This window comes from Phytophthora sojae (genome assembly GCF_000149755.1).
Source record: "Phytophthora sojae unplaced genomic scaffold PHYSOscaffold_6, whole genome shotgun sequence".
Taxonomy (NCBI): Eukaryota; Oomycota; class Peronosporomycetes; order Peronosporales; family Peronosporaceae; genus Phytophthora; species Phytophthora sojae.
This window is the reverse complement of record NW_009258120.1, coordinates 1,352,673-1,372,907: the sequence shown is the minus strand read 5'-3', so window position 1 is coordinate 1,372,907 and position 20,235 is coordinate 1,352,673. Positions and strand designations below refer to the sequence as shown.

The following is a 20,235-nucleotide window of genomic DNA, read 5'->3' as shown; positions in this document are numbered from 1 at the left end:
TGTTTTTCAAATGCCGGACGTGCCAATGGCTTTGTAAAAGCATCGGCCACGTTATCAACGCCTGGCACCCGAAGCACGTCAATTTCCTTCAAATCGATGCGCTCACGCACGAAGTGGTGGCGCACATCGATGTGCTTGGTCCGAGAATGAAACACAGGGTTGCTGGCAAGCTTCTTTGCACTTTCGTTGTCAACAAAGACTTGGGATGGCTGAATTTGCTGCACCTGCAGCTCCTTCAGCATTTGGCGCAAGTGCACCACCTCCTGCACCAGTAGACTAAGAGCCATATATTCGGCCTCGGTCGTGTGCAGCGCGACGGTCTTCTCCGTCTGGCTGCTCCACGAAATGATGCTCCCACAAAATTGAGTCACGTAGCCTGCAACAGACTTTCGATCATCAACTCGATTTGAAAAATCCGCATCTGCGTATGCTCTCAGATGATCATCCAGCTTTTGATCTGACCACGCTAGGCCACCAAGCTGGGGCCCCCAGTCCGCTGTGTCTTTCAGGTAGCGCAATCCAAGTTTTGCAGCTCTCCAATGCAACAGACCTGGGTTTTCCAAGAACTGACTGCACTCCCTAACTAGGTAGGCCAGATCGGGCCGGGTACCGAGCATCAGGTACATCAGGCTGCCAACCACAGCACGATATGGCTTCGATCTCATCAGTTGCCTTTCATCGTTTTCGGTCGGACACATGGCCTTGCTCAGCTTCAGATCCGCCGTGCTCGGCGTCTTGCAGCCATTGCAGTCCTGCATGTTGAACCGCTTGAGCACGGTCTCGGCATACTTTTGCTGACCAATGAACATCGTTCTCTCGGCCCGGTTCCGCGTGATCTCCCAGCCTAGAATGTAGTCTAACTCCCCGAGATCCTTCATCGCAAACCGGTCCTCGAACATCTTCTTCATCTTGTTGATGAGCTCCATCGACGGAGCAAGCAAAATCAGATCGTCAACATAGAGAGGGATGAAGACCAACTGCCCATCAATTACTTTAACAGCCACGCAGGCCTCCGACTGCAGCATCGTGAAGCCCTGCTCCTCCAAGAACGACTTGAGCAGCTGAAACCACACTCTGGGCCCCTGCTTCAAGCCGTACAGGCTCTTCTTCAATCTGCACACCCAGTCCTCTTTGCCTTTCACTTTGTAGCCTTCAGGCTGCTCCATATAGACCTCCACGTCAATCGCCCCATTCAAGAAAGCAGTAGTGACATCCATCTGATGCACTTCATAATCCCAGACAGCCGCCAGTGTCAAGAGAACACGCAGTGTCTCCAGCCTCACAACAGGCGAGTACACCGATACCATAAATCTGTATGAAGCCCTTGATCACGAGCCTCGCTTGGAATCTTTCGATCTCTCCGTTCGCTAGATACTTGACGTGAAAGATCCAGCGATTCTGCAGCACTTTCACGTGCTTCTCGCGCGGCACCAACTCCCAGGTATCGTTCTTCATCAACGAATCAAACTCATCATCAGCTGCATTTTTCCATTGCAATGAGTGCTCACTCTCCATAGCGTCACCGAAAGTATCTGGCTCTTCAAACTCGCCAGTACTCATGCAGCAATAGTCCTCCCACCATGCAAGGATCAACTCGTTCGCCATAGCACGTTGCAACTCAGCTCGTGCTTTCCTCCATCCAGCAGGCAACGAGTTCACATCGTCATCTGGATTTGTATTTTCTTAGGCAATGTAGACGTAGTCACCGAACCACGTGGGCGGTTTACTTACCCGACCGCTCCGTGTCACTGGAGGGTCTTTATGGCGAGTGCCTCTCGGGCCTGTGTACTCACGAAGTGCTGTGCAAGGAGGCGTTGATAGACGCCCCACACTCGCAGCATCACTCGACACTTGGCTGTCCGAGTCGGCCCGCTCAGCAGCCGATGACCTGCTGTCCACCTCTTCCACCTCTTGACTCCCTGGTAGAGCCCTCGTCTCGTCAGCAGCCGGTCCCTTGTGCCGCCCACTGCTGCGTTTCCTCTTTCTCCTTCTTTTGGAATTGCCTGGCACGCACTCACCTCGCAGGTGGTCTGCCTCATGTCCATTGACACGTTCCTCATCACGTTCTGCCACCTTGCTAGAACGATCACATCCAGATGCTGTAGAGCTCACTCCACGTCCTTCATCTCGTTCTGCCACCTTGCTAGAACGTCAACTTTCAAACACCGCAAACCGCACTCTCTTTGGTCGAGGCGCTGCGGCATCACCACCGGGGCCTCTCTTCTTGGACCCACATGCCCCATCTGACCGGACATCTTGCTCAACTGCCCCACCTGGTCGGTCATCACATCGGGTGTCATCAGCCCCACCAGTCCGATAATCACCTCCGTCTCTGGAGTCGCTGGCCCCACCAGTCCAGCAATCTCCATCATCACGATAACTACCTCCATCATTTGAGTCATCATGCATTTCATCCAGCATTGGCTCAATGTCATCCTCTACTGATCGATCAACGCCTAAATATTCCTTACCGGAGGCTCCACTTGGCGTTGATGCCGAGTCCATGAGCAATCGACCAGCTTTATTCTCATAGAACACGACAGTATGGCTGTAGAAGGCCTTGTTGGTCTTGCTATCGAGCAAGCGATAGCCTCGCTTCTCTCGCGAATATCCAACGAAGACCGCCTCCCGTGCTTTCGCCTGCATCTTCCGTCTCTCCACCTTGTCGATGTACGACAGGACGGCGCAGCCAAACGTCCGCAACTTCTCATAAGCAGGAGTCTGACGGTGCATACTGCATACGGTACCTCCATGCCTCGAACCGAGCTTGGCATAATGTTCACGGAGTATGCAGCTGTCATCGCTGCCTCACCCCACACCGCTTCAGGCAGGTCGAAGTGCACGAGCATGCATCGCATTCTCTCCGTAATGGTGCGGACCATTCTCTCCGCGACACCATTTTGCTCCGGAGTATGCTTGATGCTGCTGTCAAACTCCATACCATACTTCGTGTCACACGTACTTTGCAGCTTCTTGAACTCCTTTGCATTGTCTGACCTTAGCGCTTTCATTCTGACATGCTGCTGCGTCTTGACGCGTTGATAGTACTCCTCAAACTTTTGGTACACTTCCGAACGATGCTCCAGAAGATACACGGTGACAAACCGACTCGCATCATCAACGAACACGGCAAAGTACCGTTTACCACCGTAGGAGTGGACCCCAAGCGTCCACATGGACCTTTTCGCCAACTAACCACTCGCGGGTCTGTGTCCGAGACTTATTCATGCTCTTCCTCGTAAGTTTCCCCGTCACACAGGTCTCGCAATTGAAACCCACCGGGATACGCAAGTTCACATATGGCAACGGCCACTCATCATGGCTGAACAGCGCATTAAACGCGTTCTTGCCAGGGTGCCCCAATCTCGAATGCCAGAGCTCCAAACTACTCACTCGAGCTGGTAGCGCCACCATGGCTACCTCTTGGGGTCTCTCCAACTTCAAGCGATAGAGATTGGTATAATCAACTTGAGCGGTAGTCACACCAGCCTGTAAGATAACATCAGCGCGATCTGCCTCATCAAAGTGCACCTTCACACGATCACGTTCAGGCAGATATTGGTTCAGTTGCCGTCGCACAGAATAGAGACTGCACTGCAGCTCTGGAGCATAACGAACTCCTCGCAGCGTCAGTGAGCACCTCCCACCAGTAGTCTCCAGCTCTTTAACCACAGTACCAATACCCTCAACACCCAGCGAGTTCTTTCCTCCAACTCGAATCCGGGCGCTTAGAGGCGTGAACTCCATGAAATCAGTGAGCTGGTTCGAAATATGACTCGATGCACCAGAGTCCAGGTACCAGTTATCATGGGCTTTGTCTGCGACCGGCTTTTTCATTTTCATCACTTGAAGAATAACATACGCGCTGTCATCACTTTCATTAGCGTAGCTACTCGTTTCAGCAGCCTTAGCACTCTTTCCTCCACTCATCTTCACGCGCTTCTGAGCTTGGGTGCTGCTGCGATCCTCGGCTGGAGGTCGGTTGCCAAGAAACGGGCAATCAAACACATGATGCCCTGCTTCATGGCAGTGATAACAAGCACCACCTGGCTTTTGTCCACTGCCGGCTTGGCCACGTCCAGTTACACGCCCACCACCTTGGCTGCCGCGACCGCCAGAACCATGTCCACCACCGGAACCGCGCCCGTGTCCTCCAGATCGACCACCACGTCCACGGCCGCGACCACGTCCTCGACCTCTTCCTCCACCAGCAAAGAACGCCTTTTCTTCATCATCATTGTCCTTGGCGCCCTCTGCTTTCCGACCTTGGCGATGGTCGTAAGCCATCTCCAATGCGAGTTCAAGTTGTTCATAATTAGGAGGATCATCAGCATTTTGGGGCTTGTGACTGGCGAGAAACGTCTGTACAACATGATCATATTCGCGCGGCAGAGATCCAATCAATAGTGCTCGCTTTACATACTCGTCCACAGGACGCCCGACTCCAGCAATGGTCTCCATCAGCCGACGCATCTCGCTCAGGTGATCTGGCACATTGCCGTTGGGAGCGAGCCGTAGCCGACTGAGCTTGGCCCTCTCCTCAGCGTACTTCAGGTACGTCTTGCCCATAAATCTCTTTTTCAGGCGCTCCATGACACGAAACGGGGTGGGTTCATACTTCACAGTCTTCATTATGTGATTCGTCATTGCGTCGTAGATGATCTCCTTGGCGTGGGCCATCTCGCTCGTCCACGTCGCGTGCGCCTCTGCCTCCTTGCTCTCGTCCGGCTCGAGCAAGTCCTCCATGCAGTACTTCCACAGCTTCTTCCTCTCCAGCTTGAGCTTGACTCGCTCGTGCCAGACCTCGTAGTCCTTGCCGTTAAACGGCGGGATCGTCCTCTTCTCCTCGTGTGACTCCTTGGGCGTCTTCTTCTGATCCGCCATGACGTCCTAGTTGCTGTGCTCCCCACGCGTGAGCCTTGGGCTCATAACCTGAAGTGGAGTGTCCTCTTGGTGCTGCTCACGCAGAGATGGAAGCAACGACAACACTCAGCTGGGCGGCAAAAGCCACCTTGTTGGTCGTGTGTATATTCTCAACTGAGGCCTAGATTCTTCTCTTTCACCTTTTGTCTTACTCCAACTGCAAGTGGTATAGTGGGGATCCGTATAATCCGCAACAACTTCAACCTACCTAACAAATTGAACGCATTCACAGTCTTGCCAAGACGCCATCGGCTGGCGACTCCCGCAAATGCCCGCAGATGTTGAAGCTGTTCACTGCTGCCCGTGAGTGGACCACCACGAGGGTATCGACGGGATCAGCTGGGGCGCTCGCTCTCTCGAGACTTTCTCCTCTACTCCTCAATTCGGCGTCATCCGCGCATTCCGGTGGGCTTCAACAGTACCTATGTGGACTCTGAGCCAGCACGCCACGTTCGACAAGGCCGCCGCGACAGTCGCGCTCGTGACTGCAGCGTACGTCGGCTGGAACGTCGTGTCGGCCGTCGTAGCGAGACGAGCCGTGAACCGCGTGCTCGCAGACCAGGGGGTCTATGAGCCTCCGTCGCTGCCCGTGCTGGGCCACACGCTGGACCTGATGCACAACAAGGACCGCTTCCACGACTGGTTCGCGGAGCAGTGTCTCGCTGCGGGTGGCCGTCCGTGGGTCTTGCGCATCATCGGACGCCCACCGACGTTGGTGCTCACGTCACCGCAAGAAATCGAGGACGTGTTCAAGACGCAGGTGGACATTTTCGAGAAGGGCCTGGACATCCGTGAGATCGGCCACGACTTCTTCGGCGACGGGATCGTCGGCGTGGATGGCGAAAAGTGGCAGAAGCAGCGACGCACCGCCAGCCACTTGTTCTCGGTGGGCATGCTCCGAGACGTCATGGACGCCGTGGTAATGGAGAAGACGCTGCAGCTGCGGGACGTGCTGGCCGAGTGTGCTCGCGTGAACCGACCCGTGAGCATGAAGTCGCTGCTGGCCAAGCTGTCGAGCGACGTGTTCACGAAGATCGGCTTCGGCGTGGACCTCAACGGCCTGGGAGGTGACGTCGACGACGACATGGAGCACCCGTTCATCAAGGCCGTCGAGACGTATGGGTCTGTCTTCCAGTCGCGACTTCAGAGTCCGATGTGGCTCTGGCGGCTGAAGAAGCGCCTGGGTGTTGGCGAGGAAGGCGAGCTTCGCAAGGCTCGAGTCATTGTGCACGACCTCGTGATGGAGATTATGAAGAAGTCCATGGCTAGCAAGAACTCTGCAACCGGTTCAAAGCAGCAGAAGGACTTGATCACGCTCTTCATGAAGACAATGGACAGCTCTGCCGACGTGATGGAGGTGCGCGACGCCGTAATGAACTTCTTCTTGGCCGGCCGAGACACCACCTCATTCAGCATGTCCTGGATGATCGTCAACATGAACCGGTACCCGCGGGTCCTCGAGAAGATTCGCGCCGAGATCAACGCGAACCTGCCCGAGCTGCTTACAGGCGAGATTCAAGCTCCTTCCATGGCAGACCTCCAGAAGCTGCCGTACCTGGAGGCAGCGATGAGGGAGAGCCTTCGCCTCTATATGGCCACCGTGCATCGTGCGCCCAACCGGTCGACCACGCTCAGCGGAGGTCTTCACGTGCCGTTCGGCACGCACGTGATCGTGCCGACGTACGCAATGGGGCGAATGCCGACAGTTTGGGGCGAAGATGCCGCCGAGTACCGCCCCGAGCGCTGGATCGGCGAGGACGGCCGCGTGCTCAAGGTGTCGCCCTTCAAATTCTTCAGCTTCCTGGCCGGCCCGCACCAGTGTCTTGGCATGCGCTTCGCTCTGTTGGAGATGCAGACGGTCATGGCAGTTCTGCTCAGCCGCTTCGACATCAAGACGGTGGAGAACCCGTTCGAGATCACCTACGACTACTCGCTCGTCATTCCCGTCAAGGGCCCACTGATGGCCAACATCCACGATCGATCGACGTCCGTGGCGGCTAGCAGCTAATCAAGGCCTGCCATCGATGCATGAATACAAGAAATGGAATGTGAAGTCTATTTGGTACGTAGCCTCTACTTTGTGTTCTTTGGGGCACGTCCGCGGCGGAGTCAATGGCGCGAGAAGAAGAAGGCGTACGTCGCCATCTTGTGCACTGGGACCTTCGCCGCCTTCTTGGTCACATGACGCATTGATTTTCGACTCCTGGCGCTTGATCGGATCTCGGTTGCTATCGTCGGTGGAGCAGCAACATCGCTGGACGTGCAGCTTGGTGTTGTCGCTGGCAGCGTGGACGCCCTGAAGCGGCTCATGAAAGCACCCAGCAATGCGCACCACTGTCGTCTCCACTCGTGCGGCTTCGCAACAGCACTACTTGTCTGCTTGTCGTCAACACCGATGCTTGTCCTGCTCGTAGTCGGCGTCAGTCTGCCCTACCTGCTCTGTGTTTGTAGTCCAGCACCCCACCGGTAGCCCCCCCCCCCCCCAAGGCGCAGCTGTTCAAGATCGCGCTGCCTGGAATAGCCCTCATGCATGGCCCCGCGCAGCCCTCATGACCATCAAGACGCACAGATTTCCTGAAAGAAAATGGTATTAGCTTAGGTATATAGTCGAGTCCGAAGCCCGGAGGCTGCGTCGGGGCACCTGCTACTTATTCAACACGGCAGCCCTGCACCGACCGACCGATCTCCGGCCCTCGTCCGGGCCGCTCAGTGGCGCGTGTTGGCCGCGTGCTGGAAGGCGTACTGGCCGGCCTTGGCCGCGAGCTCCGGGTTCTTGCTCATGAAGTTAGCGGCCTCCTGGCTGCCCGTGGTGTATCCGGCCGTGGGGTCCGCGTCGGCGCTGAGCGACGACTTGAACTGCGGGTGGCGGCACATGACCAGCAGGTTGATGAAGGCGTTGAAGCACATAAGCACTCCGGCGATGGTCGCGAGCGCCGAGCCGATGCCGAAGTCCAGGAAGCCGATAAAGAAGATGAAGGCGGCGCGGCCTTTGTAGCTGTAGAGGAAGCCGAAGTTGGAGCGGATGGCCGTCTCCATGCGCGACAGGCGGCACTCGAAGAGCAGGAAAAGGATGCCGAACATGATGACGTAGATGGACACGAGCGTGCCCGTGATGTTGAGCGTGATGAAGGACGTGATGCCCACGACGCCGGCGATGATCTGCAGGATGGAGCAGCCCACGTTGCCCAGGCGCATGTAGCGCAGCAGCTTGGGCAGCTCCATCTTGTTCACATCGTTCACCTTCTGGATGAAGTTGCGCTTGGGCGGCGCGGCGGGCGCCATGTCGCCGCCGACGCTGTCGGTGTTGATGGTCACGCTCGTGGTGCCGCTCATCATGGTTGCTGCGCTGTCTCGAGGGCTGGAGGGAGAGAGAGAACGGGGAGGAGGAGCACGCACGCGCGTTAGAGCTGCTTTTCTCGACTGGGGATTCCCTCGTCAGGTCAGGCAGGACGCGCGTACCTTTGGCTTACGCGCACAGAGCGACGAGCTAAAGTTAGCGGCGAGGAAGCGGCGACAGGAATGGAAAGAGGCGCTGCAAGGTCCAGTATGGGAGAGAATTCTATTTGTGGCGCACTAGAGTACCGAAATCAAGGTACATTGGTGTGGCATTGTGTACATCAATCAATGCGGTACATTGTGCCGGTCGTGGAGGGTTAGGTGTCGGGTTGCGTACTTAAGAACCAGAACCAGACTGGCTACTCGCTAGGTTCGATGGATACAAAACGGTACAGTAAGCTCCGCTGTTTGCTGGCTGGTGCCGCCTTCCTGGAGTCCCCAGCGATTGCGGGCAGCGCTCCAGCTCCGGCTGTACATGTCAGAGCTGTTGCGGATCTCATGAGAGCACACACTCACACGCTGTGGCTGCTGCCGCTGCTTTCGCGCGCGCCGTCTACTGCAGTCTTGGTCACAACAGTGCTGACCGAGGTCGCAGTTGGCACAATTTCGACACCCGCAGCAGCGCCGCCGCAACAACACATCTAGAGATAGCTTCCTTGCTATCCTTCCGCCGACTCTGGTGCGTGCGCTATCGCGCCGCGCGTCCACCTCTTCTAGGTGCGCTCTGGTCCGCTGTGGGTGACAAGTGAGACGGAGGCGCCGGCGATCTCGTCACGGGTCGACCGCGCACCGGCCACCTTCACGCCTTGGCACCCGCTGGCCTCGTCCCGCGACACTCGGATCGGAGCTTGCACCGTGCAACACCACATCTCGCTTCTGCAGCATGCACTGTGCTCCGGTCTTATGGCGGCGCGCGGATTGGTCGTTAACGCGGGGCTCCCCATCGCGAGGATTCGAGCCTGCCCCATGTGGTTTCACGGACATGACTGCTCTACGGTATTTGCGCTCTGTATGATGGATAGCCGGCAGCCGGAGAGCGCTTGGTCAAGCTGGTTTGCTGTGCGGAAGCGGCGTGGACGGCATTTCGCAAAGGAGCCCGAGCGATACACGCGCAGGTTTCTCTCACGCGGCTGGCAGGTTACAGGGAGCGGATCAGAGGAGAGGCGAACAGGTTCCAGGATTCGACACGCCCCAGCCAGCGCTGAGCGCTATTTATCTCCGTAGACCACAAACAGGAAGGAAGGACTCGACACAGCAGCAGCGAAAATGGCGAACATCACGGACGCCACGTGCGACTTTGGACTCGCGCAGACGGAGGACGGATGCATCCGAACGCTGGCATCCTACGACCCGAGCTCGTACCACACGACCCAGGCCGTCTACTTGGCGCTGGGCGGCATCAGCGTCGCAGCTAGCGTCATCCTTTACGTTCGCTCCGTGAAGCACGAGGGTGCTCTGCTCCAGCAGTACAGCTTCCTGTTCTGCTGCTACGGCGCCGTGACCATGGTGATTCGAGGCGCGGACCCCCTCAGCTATGGATATGTCATCCCGCGACCGATTAGCGCCTTCCTCGCCGATACCTGCACCGCCGCGCTGTACTCCGTGTAGTAAGTTCTCCCCAGACTCCCCTTCTGTGCTTTGCCGTAGCGATGATCTCTCGAATAACCTCGTGTGTTTGCTCCCCCGTCGCGCTTGTGCAGCATTATGGCTCTGGGTTACTGGGCCACCATCATCCAGCGCGGCGCAGCGGTGACCGACAAGCCCCCGCACCTGGTCTGCCTGGAGAGTATCGCCATCGCCGTGGTCTGGACGTTCCAGGTCTTGTACGACATGTGCCTCTTCCTGTCGAAGGGCTTCAACCCGCAGGGCCTCGTGTACATGCAGCTCACGGTGAGCGCCTGCATGCTGGGAATCATCAGCACGGTCTTCCTTATCTACGGCCTGCGCGTGCTGAGTCGCCTGCAGCAGTACGAGCGCCAGCTCAAGCTGCGCATGCCGAGCATGCACGAGGACCGCATGCTGTCGAACCGGTCGTTCGACATGAATATGAGCGACGATGAGGACGGCACGCCCGTGATGCGGGATCGCAAGATGCGTCCGCGTCCGCAGGAGGGCCACGCCTCCAAAATCAAGAAGATCCTGTTCGTGGTGGAGACCTGCTCGCTCGTCGTCGTCGCCGCCCAAATGTACATGGCCATCGACCGCACGAGCGACACCCCCGTCGAGCTGTCCTGCGCGAATGGCAGGCTGTGCGAGACCGTCAAGTGCAGCGTGAACCTGCTCCACATCTTCCAGGTACAGTCGCTTGATCTCTTGTGTCTGCCCAACGCTGCTGTGCCTGCGTCTAACCGAGTCTGCGTCGTTGCTTAATGTCCTGTAGATCATGTGCATCTGGGTCATACTGTGGACTTTCCGCAAGATTCAGAAGAAGGCCGTCGTCCCGAGGCCGCACGGTGTCGCGTAAGCTGCGCACTACAACGAGCTCCGCCTCGAGTGTCAATGGCCCCACGTGGCGTGGCGCCGCGCGGAGCTGGAACAGCTGATAACCTTGGCTCTGTCGAGGCCACATGAATGTATCTGTAGCGAAAACTTTGGCTCCGTCGAGGCCACCTGTAGCGTGTGCACTACTATCAAATGAACTCTGTGTGAAGTCGCGTCGCCCGGGGTCGAGTAAGTGAGCCCAAGACCGTGCTCAGCTCATACAGCTCGTACGTTTGCCTGTGGGACGCTGAATCCTGACAGTGCAGGCTGAAGTTGAAGTTGACCTCCATGGTCGCATACTATCACGGGTGTCCACAATGCTCTGGTATCATCTTACAGAGCCATTTCAGATCAAATTAACACTTTTCGTCTCTTTCCGTGTGTTTTGCAACCATCGCTACTCGCAGAGCCTTTGTCTATTAGCTACCATGTTCTACAGGGTCAATACGATGCGCATTGACGCGCATATGTTTCAACGACACCAAAAGCGGGAATGCTTGACCTGCACTTCCCGTCGGGAACATCAGCGCCCCAAAGACCGGAGGGATCAGCCAGTCAGTGCAGCGCCAAGTCGGGAGGTTGGCCCATTTCTAAAAACCCTTCGCGCTCGCTCCGCCATGACCTTGATGGGGCTCAACATCACGGACGCCACGTGCGACTACGGACTCGCGCAGACAGCAGCGGGCTGCGCGCGGGTGTTGGCGACCTACGACCCGAGCGTGTACCTGCACTTTCAGATCGCCTACTGCGTCGTGGGCTCCGTGACGCTCATCATGAGCGCCGTCATGTACTACCGAGCCGACAAGTACGACGGCTCGCCGCTGCAGCTGTCCACGTTCCTCTTCTGCTGCTACGCGGCACTGACGATGATCGTCCGGGGCGCAGATCCCTCGAGCTACGGCCACATCATCCCGCGCCCTGTCGGGGCCTTCCTCTCGGACTCGTGCACAGCTGCGCTCTACTCTGTGTAGTACGTCTTTGAACTCTGTCGGCACTGTTGTTGTTTGGGTTGGGCTTGTTGTCTGACTGCTGTGCTTGTGCGTTTCCACCTCTACAGTGTCATTGCACTGGGCTACTGGGCGACCATTATCCAGCGGGGCGCCGCAGTGATCCACAAGCCCGCACACCTCAAGTGCCTTGAGTCCGCGGTGATCGCGTTCATCTGGGCCTTTTACATCGCCTACGACATGTCCCTCTTCGCGTTCAAGGGCTTCATCCCGCCGACCCTCAACTACATTCAACTGAGCGTGGGTGCGAGTGTTCTGGCCCTGATCGCCCTGACATTCCTCATCTACGGGCTGCGCGTGATGACGCGCCTGCAGGAGTACGAGCGGCAGCTGAAGCGGCGGATGCCCAGCTTCGAGTCGGACTACAACCTCTCGAACCACTCGTTCGACCTGAACGTGAGCGACAGCGAGGACGAGGCGCCGGCCGCGCAGGAGCGTCGGGTTGCTCCTCGTCGCCCTGCCGCAGGACACACGGCCAAGATCAGGAGGATCCTCCTCGTGGCCGAGGCGGTGTCCATCGTCGTCATCGCTGGCCAAGTGTACATGGTCACGCAGATCTCCTACTCACCGGTGGAGCTCGCGTGTGCCAACGGCATGCTGTGCAGCACCGTCAAGCCCAAGTGGAGCTTGCTGCATGTCTTCCAGGTGGTTGCCGTCTGGGCCATTTTGTACGTCTTCCGCGACGTCCAGAAGAAGAGTGTCATTCCACACGCGCGAGGCAGCACAGTATACTAGGCATTGGGGCAAAAGCGAGAAGTAAAGTATTAGTATTTGTGAAGACGATCGCTGGCCGAAAACTGCAGCGGCTACAGGCCTGTTATTCACGTGTTCATTCATGGCTCTATTATAGCTCCGCCAAAGAAGTTGCTCACTGATGCCCACCTCGCCATCGGCAGTCTCCGTATAATGTGACGGGTCATCTAGGCTCGATGAACGCCATCCAGCAAAGCTTTCACATTGTGCAGACAGAGACCGGTCCGGCTGTCACCAGTCGTAGCGAGCGATTGACTCCAGGTTCGAAGCCGCGTCGCGCCTCCTCTCACCGCAGTGTATCGGATGACTCGATTTGGATCCCTTGGTGCAGCCAATTGACAGATGGCCCCACGACGGCGGATACCCGTTGCTCTCAAGGTTGCATCCCAACATGCGAGCTCGCAGACTCGCCCTTACCGAATGCTGGGTGGATCCTGCGGCAGGAGTGCGCACGTATTCGCCGCGAGGTCCACTGACGGGACCAGTAGCCAATTCGCCTCGAGCAGGAGCCATGATACTGGGCATGAACATCACCGACGCCACGTGCGACTTCGGGCTCGCGCAGACGTCGGCCGGGTGTGTACGCACCCTGGCGTCGTATGACCAGAGCGGATATCTGACGTTGCCGATCGCCTACTGCGTAGTTGGTGTCCTGACGGAACTAGCGAGCGCCATCATGTACTACCGAGCAGTGAAGCACGACAGCTCACCGGTGCAGCAGTACTCGTTCATACTCTGCAGCTACGCGTCGCTCACGATGATCGTCCGCGGCGCCGACCCAACGAGCTACGGTCATATCATCCCCCGTCCTATCGGGGCCTTCCTCACCGATTCGTGCACAGCTTCGCTTTACTCCGTGTAGTAAGTTGATTCACTTCTACCGATCACGTCGTAAACAAACCAAGACTAACGACCTTCGTCCCTGCTCAGCATCCTCGCACTCGGGTATTGGGCTCTCGTCATCCAGCAGGGGGCGGCGCTTATGGAGCGACCGACGCATCTAAAAAGTTTGGAGGCCGCGGCGATCGCGTTTGTATGGGCGTTCTACACCGCCTACAACATGTCGCTCTTCGCCTTTACAAAGGGTTCCAGCCCGCGGTACTCAACTACGTGCAGTTGTCTGTTAGCGTGTGCTTACTGGCCGTCGTCGCGGTGACTTTCCTCGTCTACGGGCTGCGCGTGCTATCGCGTCTGCGCGCGTACGAGCACGAGATGAAGCTGAGGATGTCGACGATGGTCTGCGAGCGCATGGCGCCGAACCAGTCGTTCAGCTTGATGCTGAGCGACGACGAAGAGGGAGTGCCCGTGGTCACAGAGCCCCGCTACGCGCGACGCAGGCCGAACGCGGGGCACTCGGATAAGATCAAGAAGATCCTCGTGGTGGCCGAGGCTATCTCGGTTATCGTGATCGCTGGACAGCTCTATATGGCTGTCACCAACGTGTCGAACTCGCCCCTGGAGCTCTCTTGCGCCAACGGGGCGTCGTGCAGTTCGATTACGGCCAAGTGGAGCTTGCTACACACCCTACAGGTTGTGTGCGTGTGGATCATCCTGTGGGTCTTCCGCGGCGTGCAGAAGAAGAGTGTGGTGCCGCGGCCTCACGGATCCGTCGTAGTGTAGTCTGGTTTAGGGCCGATGGCAGCCCCTACAGCGATCTACTAAGCACACGTATCTAAAAGCTGTCGCCTTGGGGTTATTGTACAGTGTATTGCACCGCGCTTCCAGGTCCTGACCGATTTCGAGTTTACCGCGGCATGTGATCAGTCCATCTGGTGATTACCAGATTCATACTGCGCCTATGGGGCGGACCGTCCCTACTGGCCAGGTCTCCGCTGTGGCGGATGTTGGGCCATCGTCCGCAGAGCCAAGTTCCAGTTCAGCGCCTCGGTGAGCACCATGAAGCTCCACGTGAGCGACACTACGTGCTGGTTCGGCCTCGCGCAGACGGAGGAGGGGTGTGTGCGCACGCTGGCGTCGTACGACGAGGAGGCCTACCTGCACGTGCAGATCGTCTACTGCGCGCTGGGGGTTCTGAGCGTGATCGCAAGCGCCATCATGTACTGCCGAGCAGTCAAGTACATAGGCTCCGCGCTGCAGCACTACTGCTTCCTGCTGTGCACCTACGCCTCCGTGACGGTTGTCGTCCGCGCGGCTGACCCGGGCAGCTATGGCAACATTCTGCCGCGACCGATCACGAGCTTCCTCTCCGACTCGTGCACAGCGGCGCTGTATTCCGTGTAGTACGTGGCAGCGTCATTCCTAACCTTCTTGCTGTCTGCGCTACCATGGCTAATTCATTTATTGTTGTTGATGACGTTTTTGCAGTATATTGGCGCTTGGTTACTGGGCTCTGATCATCCAAAAGGGCTCTGCTGTCGTCGAGAAGCCGACGAAACTGCGGTGTCTAGAGATCTCAGCGATTGCCTTCGTGTGGATATTCTACACGGCCTACAGCATGGCTCTCTTCGCGTCCAAAGGGTTTCAGCCCGTGTGGATGCTCTACATGCAACTGGTTGTCAGCGCGTGCATTCTCGGGGCGATCAGCACGACGTTCCTCGTGTACGGACTTCGCGTGCTGTCGCGGCTTCAGATGTACGAGCGCGAGGCGAAGCTGCGGATGTCCAGCGCCCTATGCGAGCGCATGATGCCCAACGAGTCGTTCACTTTGGCCTGCAACAGTGACGACGGCGGCATCCCCATTATCCCCGAGCCACGATACGCTCGACGCCAGCCCCAGGAAGGACACGCGACCAAGATCAAGAAGATCTTGTTTATCGCAGAATCGGTATCGCTCGTTGTGATGGTTGGCCAGCTCTACATGGCGGTATCTCGTGCTGCCACCACGCCGGTGGAATTCTCCTGCGCGAATGGGAAACTGTGCAATATGGTCAAGTCGAGTGTCAATGTGCTGCACCTGTTCCAGTGCGTCTGTGTCTGGGTGTTGCTGTGGACGTTCAGGAGGATAAAGAAGAAGAACGTCGTCCCGCAACCGATTGTATAAGGTGTTCGTGCGAGGCGTGGTCAACGACAAAAGAGGAAAGCCCGGCTAGTGTTGCGGGACCTCAACAGGCGGAGGACGGCGAGTACTAATTGCACATTCGTGTATGTCTGTTAGCGTGGTCTTGGTGATGAAAGTAATCCTAATGTAAATTGAGCATGAAAGTCGTTATAGACTGTGTTGTGTCGAACAGTAAAACTAAGGTTTGGAGGCTCACTTGTTCATGGAATCGAGAGCTTGGCAGGACTCGTCGAGGTGTCGATTGTGCACCTTCGTTTGTCATGAACGCGAAAGTGTCTGATGTCTGATACTGCGGAACGAGAAGTAATGTTTCGTGCATCAAAATGGTACTGTAGCTTGGAGGCACACGCGCTGCCGCTATGATAGCACAACCAAGTGCGCCACCAAAAGCTCAACGTTCTCGACTTGGAAATGTGGCCGAGTTGGAGTGGCTTTCGAATCTTCGAGCAGTTGTCGACGCTCAATACATGTAGTATGCCACAACACGCCAACACGCTGACATCATCGGCCTTGCCGATCGAGAAATGTAGATCGGCAGAGTTGCGGCCATGAACTTTTTGGTCAGCTGGCCAAGGCGAACGTTTCCTCCCTTTGTTACCATCGCAGTGGTTGGCACGCTGGGGTTCGCTTCAACTTCGGCCTTAGTCCATTCATCAATCGGACATGGTGTTGCTGGTGCTGATACCGCAGACAACTTAACTTGTACTAAGAACTCCTATAAGCTTGTGGTACAGTAAATACAGTAGCCAGCAGCATCGAACCGCATCGAAGCTGACACGATGTGTGTATGACAAACTGCATTTTCCTCTCGACGCGTGACATGTCGGCGACTTAGCAAATCAATGGGAAAACGTCAAAAGGTGTATGCGTTGGGAAAACGTTTGTCAATAGGTGTAGTGGTCGTGGGCGTCACGTCGCGTCATGTCTCATCATACACATACTGACACACGTTTTGGTTGCCGCGGTATTTCGGCCGAGGTCGGGTCATACAGACCCAGGATCGAGCTTCCAAGCACAGTAGTTTATTAACGACACGCTCGTCCGGTTCGTGGTGCCCATGACTTTGATAGCGAATTGTACGACTGAGGGACTACAATGAACGTCGTTATCCATTGTAGCCAGGCCTCAGCGTTGCCACAGTTCTACAATACCTACACTCTCCCGCGGTTGGGGACTCTCACTAGAGCTCCTTCACCTCCGAAATTCAGATGCAAAACCTACCTAGTACAGCCATGCTGTAGACGCTTGCGGTTTGCGTTGGTAGTTCCTTGTAGCCACAATAGCGAAGTTGTCGAGTACAGTTGCTCTATATGCTATTATTAGTTGACCGTGTTCGCTGCTAGTTGCATCAGGTAGAAGCCTTACTAACCCCGGGTTTTATGGATTTGGATCTAAGCCCACACACCAGTCACCGCATTCGTTGCTGATGCAGCTTTATGATGCACCTTAGTGCGCTTGGAACCACATACACATACTGTCTAGCATACACCTAATGACACGAGTTAACCGCTTTTGACAAAACGTTTCAAATTCATACACCTTTTGACGTTTTCCCCAAATCAATCGCAGGTGCTTTTCTGTGCTACGCTTCGCCAGCGGCTGTGCACGAGTTCAAGGCCAAGATGTTGAGTCGGTCCATTCGAAGAGGCAACAGCTGCAGACGCGTAGCGGAGCTCGTGGTCCTCGAGATGGGGTCCAAGGACGCACCCTTCACTCACTTTGCATTCTCCCCTGGTGAGCCGAAGTCGGATAGGAAGGAGGCAGGATGTCCAACATCACGCACGCGACGTGTAACTACGGCCTCGCCCAGACGGAGGACGGCTGCGTGCGCACGCTGTCCTCGTATAACCCGAACGCGTATCTGCACGTGCAGATTATCTACATCAGCCTTGGTAGTGTGACGACACTCGCCAGCGCAGTCATGTACATCCGGTCACTCAAGCACGAAGCGTCCAGGCTGCAGCAGTACAGCTTCCTCTTCTGCTGCTACGCGGCGTTGACAATGGTCTTAACCGGCGCGGACCCCAAGAGCTATGGACACGTCATTCCTCGCCCCGTCAGCAGCTTCCTGTCGGACTCACTCACTGCCGCGCTCTACTCCGTGTAGTAAGTAGCTCGTTGGCCCTCAGCTATCGGCCACAACCCATCGTCTAACCTTCGTGCCTGTTTGTTGTGTGCAGCATTCTGACTCTGGGGTACTGGGCCACAATCATCCAACAGGGCGCTGCCATGGGCGAGCGACCAGCTCACCTCATCTGCTTGGAGAGCATCGCGATGGCGGTGGTGTGGGCCTTTTACATCATCTACAACCTCGCTCTCTTCCTGTCCAAGGGGTTCAACCGCAAGGGGTTCACCTACCTGCATCTGATGTGGAGCGCCATCATGCTGGGCATCATCAGCACAGTCTTCCTCATCTACGGCCTGCGCGTCCTCTCTCGCTTGCAGGCGTACGAGCGCGAGAAGAAGCTCCGCATCCCGACGCTCATGTCGGAGCGCATGATGAACCACTCGTTCAACATGGGCAGTCTGAGCGACGACGAGGACGGCGTCCCTGTGGTGCAGGAGCCCAAGCTCGCCAACCGCGGCAAGCCGAAAGACGGTCATTCGGCCAAGATCCGCAGGATCCTGTTCGTGACCGAGTCCGTGTCGCTCATCGTCATCGCTGCGCAGATGTACATGGCGGTCACTCACACCGCGAACGAGTCCGACGAGCTCCAGTGCGCCAACGGCATCGGGTGCGCGTCCATTAAGGCCAACCTCAGCTACCTCAACGTGCTGCAGGTGGTCTGCGTATGGGTAATATTGTGGGCCTTCCGCACGATCAAGAAGAAGGAGGTGGTGCCTCAGCCGCAGACGCACTACACCATGGCGTGAGCGATCGATGTTAGTGTGAGTGTAAGTGTTAGTGATATTCGTAGTGAGCGAGCACTGCTCGATAGCAGTAAAATTGTACGGCCAAGTCATGAGCCGGCTAATGACGATAAGTAAAGGAGGAAGTACGGATCCGATAGAGCGGGAGGCCATGCACCTTGTTGAGCCAGAGGAATGTGCAAAATCGGTCGTGCTGACTCAAGTTCGACTACGATTTCGACCACTGCAAGCCATACAACTCTTGTCACGCGTTGCTGTCGTGTGGATACCAAAGGTGAGACCTGCACACAAGTCTCTGGTGACCTGGAGCCCGGACTCTACAGAGTGGACCTGTTACTGCCTGCACCGTTGCAGTCGAATGTGCGGCTGGGGATGGCTTATGATGTCGACTACCCACGGTCTGTATGTCTGTGGGCGAGTTTGAGCACGCCGACTAACTAACATTCACCAATTTGCGGTCGACACCTACAGCATCCCGGAGATGAACATCACGGACTCGACTTGCTGGTACGGGCTCGCTCAAACGAAAGACGGATGCGTAAGAACGCTTGCGTCCTACGACCCGAGCAGCTACCACGCCTACCAGATAGGGTACTGCGTCGTCGGCACTGTAAGTCTCATCGCGAGCGCCACCATGACAGCGCGCGCGTTCAAACACGACGGGTCCAATCTCCAGCGCTGCAACTTCACGTTCTGTTGCTACGCGTCGTTGACGCTGATGATTCGCGGCGTCGATCCGTCCAGCTACGACCACGTTATCCCTCGGCCCGTCAACTCTTTCCTGAGCGACTCGTGCACAGCCGCCCTCTACTCATGCTAGTACGTAACTTAGTCATACTTTCCTCGTCGTAATAATGAGCTAAGACTAACATAATGCCGTGCTGCCCGCAGTGTTCTAGCATTGGGCTGCTGGGCGCTCGTCATCCAGCAGGGAGCTGGTGTGGTCACTAAGCCGACGCGCCTGAAGTGCTTGGAGAGTACCATCATCGTATTCATCTGGGCGTTCTACATCGTCTACGACATGCTGCTCTTCCTGTACAAAGGCTTCAACGCGACGGGTCTAGCGTATCTGCAGTTGGCAGTGAGCGCTATGGTGCTCGGGATCATCTGCACGGTCTTCCTCATCTACGGACTCCGGGTGCTCTCACGCCCGCAAGACTTCGAGATTCAAAAGAGGCATCGGATGCCGAGTACGCTATCGGAGCGGATGATGCACCGCTCATTCAACATCGAAACCCTCAGTGACGACGCAGATGGGGTACCGGTTGTCACTGAGCCGAAGTATGGCCTTCTTTATCCTGAGAGCGGACACGCCGGCAAGATCAAGAAGATTCTCTTCGTCGCCGTCAGTCTGTCGATCATCGTCATCACTGGGCAAATGTACATGGCCGTTCAGCGCACTCTCACCGAACCCAAGGAGCTCTCGTGTGCCAACGGCATCGGATGTGCCGACGTCAAGTCGAGTCTCAACCTGCTCCACGTCCTGCAGGTTGTCTGCGTTTGGGCGGTTCTTTGGACATTCCGAGATATCCCAAGAAAAGATGTCCAGCTGCAACCCCTATAAGTAGACACATTCGTCCAGTTTTAAGCCGGTTAGTTAGTTATATCCAAGCGAACGTAAGCTTAAGCAAATATTTTGAAGTAATAAATCGTGATCTTTGCAATCGGAAGGATCAAGAGCGAGGGATTTATCGCTAGAAAACCCTCCAACGTTTTTTTTTACTTCTTACGCGCGCTGCGTTGCTGCTTGGTACTTCTTGTGGAACCAGTCAGCAATGTACGCGAACGGTGCCTCAACCCCCGAGTTTTGTTGCTGGAGATACGAAAAGAATACCAAAAGAATAA

General features: G+C 56.4%; 7 protein-coding genes across 7 annotated transcripts; 6 read left to right on the top strand and 1 right to left on the bottom strand.

Moving 5' to 3' along the window:
* Positions 1-5,123: 5,123 nt before the first annotated feature.
* Positions 5,124-6,931, top strand: PHYSODRAFT_351876 (hypothetical protein; the record flags this gene model as incomplete). The annotated part of the gene is made up of 1 exon (XM_009532376.1): positions 5,124-6,931. The coding sequence occupies exon 1, from the start codon at positions 5,348-5,350 to the stop codon at positions 6,929-6,931; it is 1,584 nt and encodes a 527-aa protein (XP_009530671.1). The 5' UTR covers positions 5,124-5,347.
* A 698-nt stretch (positions 6,932-7,629) lies between these two features.
* Positions 7,630-8,256, bottom strand: PHYSODRAFT_511445 (hypothetical protein; the record flags this gene model as incomplete). Its single annotated transcript, XM_009532375.1, has 1 exon — positions 7,630-8,256. One exon carries the CDS (start codon positions 8,254-8,256, stop codon positions 7,630-7,632), a length of 627 nt encoding a protein of 208 aa, XP_009530670.1.
* Positions 8,257-9,525: 1,269 nt separating this feature from the next.
* Positions 9,526-9,867, top strand: PHYSODRAFT_510834 (hypothetical protein; the record flags this gene model as incomplete). Its single annotated transcript, XM_009532374.1, has 1 exon — positions 9,526-9,867. One exon carries the CDS (start codon positions 9,526-9,528, stop codon positions 9,865-9,867), a length of 342 nt encoding a protein of 113 aa, XP_009530669.1.
* Positions 9,868-9,963: 96 nt separating this feature from the next.
* On the top strand, positions 9,964-10,723 carry PHYSODRAFT_510988 (hypothetical protein; the record flags this gene model as incomplete). The annotated part of the gene is made up of 2 exons (XM_009532373.1): positions 9,964-10,554; positions 10,640-10,723. 2 exons carry the CDS (start codon positions 9,964-9,966, stop codon positions 10,721-10,723), a joined length of 675 nt encoding a protein of 224 aa, XP_009530668.1.
* Positions 10,724-11,357: 634 nt separating this feature from the next.
* PHYSODRAFT_259246 (hypothetical protein) lies at positions 11,358-12,482 on the top strand (the record flags this gene model as incomplete). Its single annotated transcript, XM_009532372.1, has 2 exons — positions 11,358-11,710; positions 11,798-12,482. 2 exons carry the CDS (start codon positions 11,358-11,360, stop codon positions 12,480-12,482), a joined length of 1,038 nt encoding a protein of 345 aa, XP_009530667.1.
* Positions 12,483-14,396: 1,914 nt separating this feature from the next.
* On the top strand, positions 14,397-15,501 carry PHYSODRAFT_510776 (hypothetical protein; the record flags this gene model as incomplete). The annotated part of the gene is made up of 2 exons (XM_009532371.1): positions 14,397-14,740; positions 14,826-15,501. 2 exons carry the CDS (start codon positions 14,397-14,399, stop codon positions 15,499-15,501), a joined length of 1,020 nt encoding a protein of 339 aa, XP_009530666.1.
* Positions 15,502-17,284: 1,783 nt separating this feature from the next.
* Positions 17,285-19,954, top strand: PHYSODRAFT_302937 (hypothetical protein; the record flags this gene model as incomplete). Its single annotated transcript, XM_009532370.1, has 6 exons — positions 17,285-17,625; positions 17,700-18,389; positions 18,745-18,792; positions 18,862-19,000; positions 19,067-19,209; positions 19,282-19,954. The coding sequence occupies 6 exons, from the start codon at positions 17,285-17,287 to the stop codon at positions 19,952-19,954; spliced, it is 2,034 nt and encodes a 677-aa protein (XP_009530665.1).
* Between the last annotated feature and the right edge of the window lie 281 nt (positions 19,955-20,235).